Source organism: Chelonoidis abingdonii, chromosome 6 (assembly GCF_003597395.2).
Source record: "Chelonoidis abingdonii isolate Lonesome George chromosome 6, CheloAbing_2.0, whole genome shotgun sequence".
Taxonomy (NCBI): Eukaryota; Metazoa; Chordata; order Testudines; family Testudinidae; genus Chelonoidis; species Chelonoidis abingdonii.
The window spans coordinates 50,949,158-50,960,886 of record NC_133774.1 but is presented as its reverse complement, the minus strand read 5'-3'; the positions used below and the strand labels follow the sequence as shown (position 1 = coordinate 50,960,886).

Genomic DNA, 11,729 nt, shown 5'->3' with positions numbered 1-11,729 from the left:
CTTTATATCAATATAAAGGGCGTTGTAGTGTGGACGGGTACAGCGTTAAATCGATTTAATGCTCTTTAAATTGATTTAAACGCATAGTGTAGACCAGGCCTAAGCCAGACTCCTATAAACAGAAGGAAAAACGAGAGAGAAGAAAGAGAAGCAGTAAGATAGGTAAGGAAAGGGATTGTGTGTGGTGAGAACAAGTCTCACATCCTAGGTATTATTTGAGATTGAGCCAGAGCTCCTGGAGGAGGTGACATCATCTGGGTGCCTCTTGTGGCACAGTCTGGTCAGGACATCTCTTAGGGATTATCCACACACACAGCGCTGCAGCAGCACCAATGCAGCGCTTAGTGAAGATGCTAGTACACTCACAGGAGAGGTTCTATCAGCGTAGGTACTTCACTTCCCCAAGAGAAACCCTCCTGTCGACATAGCGCTGTTTACACCAGGAGTTAATTTGGTATGACTGCATTGCTCAGGGATGTGGATTTTCCACACCCAAGTGACATAGTCATACCAACATAAATCTGTAGTGTAGACCAAGCCTTAGGATTAGGATGATGAAGGCACAGTGGTGTCGCACTGGATTCTGGAGTCAGAGGAGAACGTGGATGGGGGCAGCTACAATGGTAAAGCTTGCTGCAACAGTTGTTGGCAGGCAGCTGTTTGTGGGGAGTTTTGCTAATTTTCTCAAAGTTTTTTTTTCTCTCTTTAAGAGCCCCAGAAGGGAATGATGAGTGGAATAGCCCATCCTCTCATTATTTTGTCCACTCATTAGGCCTAATTTTTGACACACTAATTTTGATTGTCTGATGTTTGGATCCACACTTATTTACCAGGCATGAATTTAACACAGTCCTTCGGTTATAAAAGTAGGTCTTTTTGTGTGGACTAATTCTGTTTTTCTATCTCCCTTTTTCACTTTTTCCCATTGACAGGTATTATTATAGTTTACTGTGATACTTTATGAACCTTTATCCACTTTTCACAGTTGAGTTTACAGCTAGGGTAAATTTGTATACACAATTATTACAATGTAATCCTGTCATTGGAGGTTTTTAAGAAGAACCTGGACAAACACCTATCATAGATGGTCTTGGTTTACTTGGACCTGATAACCTATCAACGTCCATACCAGCCTGTATTTCTATGATTCTATATGATTAGCAACATTTGCAGATCAGCAAGCTTAAAGAGTTATTATAGGAGACTCAAATACATTTCAGGTGATTGATCACCTGAAGCTCAGGAATAAAATTTTTCTCCAAATAAAGCTATGTAGATTATGTGCTGCCTTTCTCTGAAGCATCCTTATATATTGGTCGCTGCCTTAATCAGAATACTGGGCAAATAGACCAATGCTGTGATTTGTTATGGAAATGTGTATGTATATATATTCCTACACTCTCAGAAATTAGAGATCTTTATTTTAGTGCACTGCCTATTACTTGTGTTTTGTGAGAGTTTTATTTTATAATCTCAATCCATTTAATTTTGTCATTTTTTATAGGTTCTGGATCCCTGAGGGCAAAATTTGATCTTTTAGAAGGACCCAGTAAACCAGCTACACTTGCAGTGCAATTCATTAGTGAAGGAAGCACCCTTTCAGGTGTAGATGTAGAGCTAGTAGGCACTGGCTACCGGCTTTCCCTAGTTAAAAAGAGATTTGCCACTGGTAAGAAATCGAGATTTTTATATGTTTGAACTAACATGATTTACTAATGTAACTCTGACTCTTCTAATTATCTGTATGGAGCATTTTTATACTTTGTCTACTAATTATCTGGCATATAAGCATGGAGTACTTATGCAATGCATAAAGGAAGTAGTTATTGGTGCTTACTATAGATGAAAAGAAAAACACTGTTTCCAGAAAATACTAAAACTTTCCTTTAACTAATGTTTTGTGGTCTTGTTTATTGTAAAACATAATTACTGTAAGTATTATAATTGCAAGAGGTTATTTATATTTTTTCAGGACGATATATGGCAGATTGCTGATGAACCTGTGGAAATCATTGAATCAAAGGAGCACAAGAAGCTAACTCTATTTTCTCTACCTTTCAAACACTATTTTAACATGCATTAGTTTTTTTTAAACTTTGATCTGTTTTACAAAATAAAAAAAATGCACTTTTTTAAAGAAGTCATTTTAGAGGAAAAAAGTTATTACTTTATAATAGCACTGAAGTGAACTTCACTGTTTGTAAATGATCAACTGCAATCTTTAGGAAATTTGATTATTCAGATTTTAATAAATTTATATGAACTAAGTCAAAATACTAATCATTAGCTATATTGAAAATGTATGAAACTATATTATACTGTAAACATTAAACTTAAAGTATGAGAGCAAGCACAAAATATTTTAGCTTTGCATAAATAATATTCATATGTAAGTTTTGTTTCCTTAATTGCCATTGCGCAAAGCAAACAGAGGCAAAGATAATCTCTCCGCCCACTTATGTTACATTCATGTGCTATAAAATCAGTTGTTAGAAAGAGATGTATACAAAAAGTATGTGATTCCCATGTACCATATATTAAAGTGTAAATTATTTTATATGTAAGATTTAAATTTTTTTTCTTAAGTGCAATGTGTTAAAAATTGCAAAAGACAGCAGAAATACTTACCTCTGCTGTTAGTAAATTTTATGGGAGTTGTGATCATTTGAATTAATGCTGTAGACTTAATTTATTTTTATATGGATTACATAACATTTGTGCCTTTTTTTAAACTGCCTGTCCAATTTGTTGTTGATGTGCCTCACTTCCTTTCTCAGTCTGGCTCTTCCATACCATAGTGTATGTAATGCATAGAACTTCATAAAATTCCTTTGAGTGGAATTTAGAAAATATATTTACAATAACTGGAGGTTGCTTTGTAAAATGTTTAAAATACTGGATTACCTCCTTATGGGGTAATTGCAATAAATGCAGCCATTGTAGAGGGAAATGAATAGCACAAGACTTTAATATAATTACAGAAAAACTCAGTGTCAGAGTTTCAACTTTAATCTCACCAAAGATGTGTGAATTCTGAAGATGCATAAAGAATGATAAAAACAGGCTAATTTTTAAAACAAATGTAGCATTTCCCTTCACTCTGACTACTAAATTGTTGAAAATTTAAGTGCTTTATGGGCTTGTGATATGAATGTAAATGTTGTGCTTTGTGAGGAATAGCATTTTAGAAAGGTATATTTTTGGTAGGAGCAAGAAAAGTGCTGTCATTTGGATTATTAATTTAAGCTTCACTGAAAAACTACCACTTTGTATGTTTGTATTGTCACCTAATCTATTTGCCATATGCAAATTTATAGGGAAGTTATCTGAAGTGACACATTGGTAGTATTTCTTAAAACTGGTTAGTAACTTCAAAAATCTGTTATGTATTGTGCTATTGTTAAACAAGTCCTTATTAAGTGCAGAAATCAAATGTTTTGGGGCAGAATAATTTAATAACCTGCAAATGGGAACTGTATATTATAATTCTGAATACCAATGTCTGTTCAGATTATATACTGGAAGCAATAATAAATTGTTTGTGTAATAATTCAGGTAAAACCACTAACAAATTGGACTGCTAAGCTTTACACAGATGAATTTTCAGGACACTTATGTAAGTTCTGATTCATGTTACACACTACAGACAAAAAAGTCCATTGTTAAACAATATACAGTACAGTATGTACTTTTTATATGTATTCCTTGTTATAACAAACCTGAATTAAATTTGACTGGAGCAGTACATATGGCTCTTAATTTGCTAAAATATTACTCTTTACTGAATAATGAACATAACTAGAATATCTAATTCTTATTGTAATTGGCATTTAAAATGGTACAGTCTTTTACTGGAATCTTAATTGTAATTTGTTTTGCAATCAAACTGTGTGTTTAACCTGATATTTTATTATTGAAATCCAAGAATTATTTTACTCTCGATTTTTAATCAAGTATTACTTAACTACTTCATTAATTTAGAAATTAAGTTCCAACAATTTAAACTAGCATTCATACCAGGTGATAAAACATACATTTATAATGGGTACAGGTTACAATTTTGAAGCCATACAAATTTATATAGACTTTTTGTAGAGAAATCCATCAACAGTGTAAAAAAAAATATATATATTTGATGAGAAATGTATGTAGCAAGCTGGTTCTTGCTTGTGTATACAGTGATAACCTTTGTAGCTGCCTCCTATTGAGAAAATGAATTTTTAAACACAATTCTAAAGGATCTGAGGTTTGTATGAAATATTAATACTTTGGAGTGTAAATTAGAACAATACACATTTCTTACCAAAATTGTAAATACTTCTGATTTTTCATAAAATGTCAATTTTCCAAAAAAAATTGCACCCATAATAAACATGTAATATATAATTTACAAGATGATTTATGCTGTTTATACTTACAATAATCAACAATACTCAAAATTCCAAATGCTTAATACAGGGGTAGTCTTGTGCCATAGTATCTCGTTGGTTGGAATATATTACTTGATTTGCTCATTATTTAAAAGAATTAATATCTCTACCATCTGCTGTGAAACTGTTCTCTGGACAAAACAAGAAGTGTGTTTTGATAGAAAAGGGAATTCAACAAAGAGATATGGGTTTGAGTTTTACAGATACTAGCAATATTGGCTAATCCATTCCGAGTAATGAATGTCACAAGAATAATCTGACCCTAGTGGGTTTTAAATGTATATTTGAGTGGACTTCTAAAGAAAATTGCTAAATGCAATGAGCATCTGAGCCTTCAAAGCCAGTCCTAATTAATTTTGAAAGTAAGATGAGAGAAGGATACAAGGGGCAGAAATCAGGACAAAAGAAAAACATAAAAGGCTACTGACTTATGAAGTCATAATAATATAAAGCATTTACTAAGCAATTAAAATGTCTCTTTCTCAAAACATTTTCCAAATTAATGCACACACAAGCTGGCAATGATGATACAATATTTCATGTTTTCCTTAAAGCAAACAGTTCCATAAATGTTGTTCTAGACTTCTGAAGATAATGTTTTTGTATAAGCTATTTTTTCATTATCACACAAGGAAACCAATAAGCGGATTTAATTTTTGCTTATTCTGTATAAAAGATATACAAATGGGTGACAGTGCTCTTTTCTGTATCTTTAGTCTTCACCAGTTCTAAGTGACTTAGGGAATGTGTATACCAATATATTCCAGACTTCTAGCACATATCCTTAACACAGGAGGGAAGAAGCATTAGCTCTGAGAACATTCCTTCCAGAGACTGGGGCCACAGAAACAATAGTTGTCCTGAAACAGACTTTCTGTTTGTTTATTTCAGCTAAAAATGAAGACAAATTGTTGAACCTCGTGGTGACGAGCAATCCTGCAAAAAGTACATTTCTAAAGAAATAACAAAGGTTCTTATTTGAAATAATCATATAGTACATGAAATTCTTAGGAGATTTATTTCCCCCTTGAGAGAGAGAGATTTTTAGAATGGTGGCTTCTGTCCTCCTTGCCCTCTTTCCAGAATCCAAGAGTGGGATAAGGCTAAGGAAAGATTTTCTGTATCCCTCGTTGAGTGCTGGTGATTTCCAGCCCTCTTAGGTTCGCTTATCACATCCATTACCTTTGACCAAGACCTACATGAGATTGCGTTCCAAAACAGTCAGCTAAGTTCTGTTATCAATAAATCAGAACACTTCCTCCTTTCCAACCATTGCCCCAAAGCCAAGTGCATCACTTTTAACAATCAGCATTCCTGTTATGCTTGAAAGCAAAAGACCGAAGGCCTGATTCTGATGTCAGATGTAAATCAGAAGTAACTCCACTGAAGTAGAACCCTGCATACAAACTATGTAACAGAGATCAGAATCCCTGGAAATCCAGCCTCTCTCACCTTCCTCATTTTAAGTGAATGCCCATGTATTGCTCCAACTACTCTAAACTGGATTTGTGCTGTTCTAACATGCTTATTCCTGAAAAGCAAGCTCTTAAGTATGTCATTATCTAAATACATTAGATTGCTCACACTAGTGCTAAATAATAATATAGATTTTGGCAAACAGTAGGACACGTGAGGTAGATAAGACATTTCTGCTTATCAAGTGGAACATAAGAGGCATAATAAACCTGGTGTTTTGATCTATTAACGAGGAAAAAAAACTGAGTCAAATATTATTAAATGAAAAAGGCTGCATGTTTCCAAGAGGTTTGAGATGCATCTGAGTATTTATGAAACTCTTCTTAGCAGATTTTTTCCTAACATTTCTATCAGAATTCCTCCAAGGCAGACTCATAAACCAGAAACATTGAGTTATTTGCTTTTTTAATGCCATGTTAAATTGCAGGTTATGGGATAAAACTGAAGGTCCTCTCATGGACCAGTACTTGATTAAAAGACAGGCGACAACAGGTAGGAATGAATTATCAGTTTTCAGAACGGAGAAAGGTAAATAGTGGTGTCCCCCAGGGATGGGGACCAGTGCTGTTTAACATATTCATAAATAGTCTGGGAAAAGGGGTAAATAGTGAGGTGGCAAAGTTTGCAGCTGACACAAAATTACTCAAGTAGACTGCAAGGCGTTACAAAGGACTCTCACGAAACTGGTTGACTAGGCAACAAAATGACAGATGAAATTCGGTGTTGATAACTGCAAAGTAAGGGCCATTGGCAAACATAATCCCAGCTACACATACAAAATGCTGGGCTCTAAATGAGCTGTTATGACTCAAGAAAGAGATCTTAGAGTCATTGCAAATAGTTTCCATCCACTAAAGGTGCAGTGACAGTCATAAAAGCTAACCATGTTAGGAACCTCTAAGAAAGAGATAGGAAATAAGATAGTAAATATTGTCATTATATAAATCCATGGTATGCCCACACCTTGAATACTGTGTGCAGTTCTGGTCACCTCATCTCAAAAAAATATTAGAATTGGGTATGGAACAGGTTCCATATGAGGAGAGATTAAGAAGACTGAGACTTTTCAGCTTGGAAAAGAGACAGTTAAGGGGGAATATGATCAAGGTCTATAAAAAGCACGAATGGTGTGGAGAAAGTGAACGAGGAAGTGTTATTTATCCCTAACAGAAGAACCAGTGGTCACCCAATTAATAGACAGCAAGTTTAAAACAAACATAAGGAAGTACTTCTTCACACAACGCACAGTCAACCTGTGGAACTCCTTGCAAGGAGATGTTGTGAAGGCCAAACATATAAAAGGTCAAAAAAGAATTAGGTAAGTTCATGGAGGCTTAGATCCATCATTAGCCAAGATGGTCATGAATGCAAGACTATGCTCCGGGTGTCCCTAGCCTCTAACTGCCAAAAGCTGGGAGTGGACAATGGGATGGATCATGCAGTAATTGCCCTGTTCTGTCCATTCCTCTGAAGCACTTGGCACTGTCAGATGACAGTATTACTGGACTGGATGGATCACTGGTCTGACCCAATATGGCCATTCTTATGTTCTTAAATCGTGCTCATGAACAAACTGATAGGCAGGTCTCTTAATTGAAAATGTAACAATCTTTATCTTCAATTCTTTGTACAGTATTCTTTGAGTCTTTCCTCCCAGACCTTATCTGGCCTGCCTCCTTCTTGACATGCAGATGTTACCTTTCCCCTTAGTTAATTTAATTCATTATCCCTTCACTGTTTCAAAACCTCTACAAACCACATAAATTGTTTTTAAAGCATAATGCAAGATCAAAAGCAATATGTTTTTCAGAAAAACAAATTGTCTTACCTGGGTTACTTACAACCCTTCATTAAAAGATTTGTAAATCTTGGGGCTTGTACACACTACCACATATGTCTGTATAAGTTATGTCGCTCGGCGATGTGAATAAGCTACCCTTTGAGCGATGTAAGTCACAATGACCAGAGCGCTATGCTAATGGCAGAGCTTCTCCTGCCAACATAGCTACCACCTCTCGTGGAGGTGGTTTTATTATGCTGACAGGAGAGTTCTGTCCCGTTGGCACAGAGCATCTTCACCAGTAGTGGCACAGTTGCATTGGTGCAGCTGCACCACTGTAGCACTTCAAGTGTATGCTTACCTTACTTTACCTTTCACTATTTATGCTGTAAGGGTTTGTTTTTTTTTCTGAATTACTAACAGGCTGGCCAATAGAAAACAGAAGAATCTTTTTTTTAATCTGTTTTGAGTCATTTTTACTTGTCCTCTTATTGAGTTTATTATTTCTTTTGTAGCCCTCAAGCATATACTATTGCCCTTAACAAATCGCTGTAAAATACACCATCCCTGCCTCTAAAAGCAGCCAATTTAGGACCCATATTCTACAATAAGGTCTTGTGGGCAGATGCTCACTGAAGTGAAAGGAGTGCCCACATACTTCTTTGCAGGATTGGGCCCATCTCCTTTGTCCACATGGAGCCCCATTAATGTCAATGAGACTTCTCACATGCTAAATTATGCATGTGGATAAGTGTTGGCAGGATGAGTGTCTAATTTTAAATGTGAAGCAACTCATGACTAACAAAGAGGTAGAACAGATTATACAAGATCAGAAAATAACTCTGGTTTTGTCTAAGTTCCATTACAAATTAATTTTAGGTTTTTACACATTTCAATAACCTCATGCATAACTGCCACGTTTTCCTTGTCCACAGGCACTGATTTAAACAAAGTGCAAATTTGTTCTTTTCTACTTTTATCTTTCCCAATATTGTTGTCTAGTTTAATTTATTATAGCCCATTTTGCATGCAACTTTTAACCTTTGCTGATTTGTTTTACCTATTGTCTTATTTCTTTAATCCAACTCCATGTGTTATAACCAATACTATTTTTTTGTTTTTAAAATGTCATTTAATTTTAACCTGTGTTATATTCATTTTAATACTTGCCTGTATCCTCTTTCTGAGCTTACTCATTAGATGACCTGTGGTCACTTCAAACCTCTATCAGCGCCCCAGCCCCTCTGCAACAAAGACACCATCTGTTTCCTAGCACAAAGCTGACAAAGCTCAAGCTGTTAAGTTTTTTGGTCTGTAGGGGCAATGGTGATAACCCAGCCCTTTATTAGTCGTCACATACGCTTAAAATCTCCCACTGAGTTCCCTCTTGATCATGGTTAATGAAAGAAATCTCCAAAGGAGCAGCTCTTCCCCAACTTGCTGTGGCTCTTCATCCATCCAGCTTCTTCTGGTATTCTTTAAATGCCCCTTCCTTTCTTCTGGTCAGATCCATTCCTTCTGTTATATGGACTTTCTTTTTCAAGACTCCATAGCCTTTTAGTCTCCACCATCTATCCCAGTTCTTATACTGGCAACATCAAGAGTGGTTTCAGAAGCCTTGCTTCTTGGTCCCCTATATCACCATGCCCTCTACCTGTTCCCCACTGCCTTCAAAAGGCTACTTTTGGCAGGTCTCAACTGAGATGTCTACAACCACTAATGCCACCCACCTCTTCCCCCATTATTTTGGGGGGCCATCTTGCACTCTTAACCCACAATTGGGACTTGATCACTACAAACAGTTGGGTCTTAAATATTATCTATCAAGGATGCTCCCATTGAGTTCCTTTCCCTCCTCCCTCATAAACCTCTTTCAGGGACCACTATTATGAGGTAATTCTTCATCAAGAGACAGATGCCCTCCTACAACAAGGGGCAACAGAGCGTGTCTCACCTCCATATCAAGGGAGAAGGTTCTAGTCCCCATATTCTGTCGCCTCCACAAAAGATGGAGGGTGGAGATCCTTTCTGGGCTTTCAGCAACTAATCTTTATTTGAAAATCAAAATTCAGGATGGCTACATTAGTATCGATAGCCCCCACCCCACTGGAAGGATGTGGTTTGAGACTCTTGACATGAAGGATGCATACTTTCATGTAAACATTCATCCCTCCCACGGAAGGTTCCTGCAGTTTATGGTGGGCCAAGAACATTTCCAGTTCAGAGTCCTTTCCTTTGGGCTAGCAACAGCACCAGTGTGTTTACAAAAGTTTTCTCTGTAACTCTGTCATATTTGGGTAGCCAACGCAGTTCTCCCATATCTGGACAAGGACCTCAGAACTAGATGATCTCCTGAGGTCCCTTCCAACCCAGATATTCTATAACTAAGGACTGTCTCCAGTTATTGGGCCACATGGCCTCATGCACATTTGTGATTGTTCTATACAAGATTTCGCTTTTGGCCTTCTCAAGGCTGGTTAAATTCAGTTTATCAGCCTGAAAAGCACTGCATGAACTTGCGGGTTGTAATTGCCCCAAAAGTCCTATCTTTTCTATTGTGGTGGAAAGTCCTGCAAAAAGTCTGCCAAGGTTCCCATTTGCTTCATCATCTACCAAATAAGACTCTGATAATGGGAGCACCAGAGGTTGGGGACTATATCTAGACTATCTTCAGACACAAGGCTGGTGGTCCCCAGCAGATTTTCATTTACACATAAATATGCTAGAACTCAGAGCACATGTTCAGCATGCAGAACTTTTCAGCCCCTCCTCCAAGGGACCACCATTCAAGTCCTGATAGTGCATTGCTTCAGTATTGTCTATGTTCACAAACAAGGTGAAGTGAGATCATCCTCTCTAAAAAGGCGATTAATTTATGGGACTGGAGCATAGATTCATAGACTCTAGGACTGGAAAGGACCTCGAGAGGTCATCGAGTCCAGTCCCCTGCTCTCAAGGCAGGACCAAATACTGTCTAGACCATCCCTGATAGACATTTATCTAACCTACTCTTAATATTCCAGAAGAGGGATTATCGAAAAAAAGAAAAGCAACGTCATGGTCAATTTTCGATTTTAAACTACCTGAAGTTAGGAACTTTTCCTAATGGTCCACTAAATTCGACTTGTTGCTTTAGCCTTGGTTCTTGTTCGACATTAGAGCTAAGGTGAAAAGTTGTTCTCACCTGCTGATGACACCTTTTAGATACTGAAACTATCATGTCCATCTGCTTATTTTTTTCCAAAATAAATAACCAGTTCTTCAGCCTTGCCTTCATCGGTATGTTCTCCAAGACTTTATCATTTCTGTGTTCTCTGGACCCTCTCCATTTTGCCCACATCTTTCGAAAGCGCTGCCCAGAAACTGGACACAAATACTCATTGAGGCAACAGCGCAAGAGAGAGGAAGAAATGATTCTCGTGTCTTGTTTAACAAACACCTGTTATGCAATCCAGAATAGTTGTTTTTTTGCAACAGTAACAGTGTTGGATCAATTAGCTTGTGTCACTATGCCCTAGATCTTCTGAATACTCCTTTAAGAAGTCTGCTTCCCATTCTGTATGTGTGATACTGATTGTCTGATACTAAGTGGAGGCATTTGAACTTTTTGATCTTTATTGACTTCATCTTGTTTACTCAGACATTTCGTATATTCCATTTGTTCAAGTCATTTTGAATTTGACCCTGTTTCACAAAGAGACTGAATCCTCCAGGTATAGGTCCGGAAACTAATAAGCGTACTTTCTATGTCAACATCTAAGTCGTTGAAGATATTGAACAGAGCTGGTCCCAAAACAGACCCCTACGGAACCCCACTTGTTATACACCAGATCAATATCATAACTCTACACTTATCAGCTATTCAGAACAATGTGGCAGACCAACTCAGTCTGAAGTGCTTTACCAGTCATGAATGAACTCTCAGTTCTCAATGGGTCTTTCCACCACAGATCTCTTTGCCGCCAATTTGAACAAGAAGTGCCAGGCATTTTGCTCCTGAGATAGTATGAGCCCATGGTTCTTTCTGGATGCGTTCCTGATCC

General features: G+C 37.0%; 1 protein-coding gene across 5 annotated transcripts in view; it reads left to right on the top strand.

Annotated features, from left to right (window-relative positions):
* Window positions 1-4,393, top strand: part of FCHO2 (FCH and mu domain containing endocytic adaptor 2) — a 239,032-nt gene extending 234,639 nt beyond the window's left edge. For all 5 annotated transcript variants that reach the window (XM_075067024.1, XM_075067019.1, XM_075067023.1 and 2 more), the window contains 2 exons: window positions 1,505-1,669; window positions 1,973-4,393. In XM_075067024.1, the coding sequence (XP_074923125.1) occupies window positions 1,505-1,669; window positions 1,973-1,995 (188 nt within the window). In that variant the 3' untranslated portion in view covers window positions 1,996-4,393. The remainder of the gene's footprint in view (window positions 1-1,504; window positions 1,670-1,972) is intronic.
* Window positions 4,394-11,729: the final 7,336 nt, after the last annotated feature.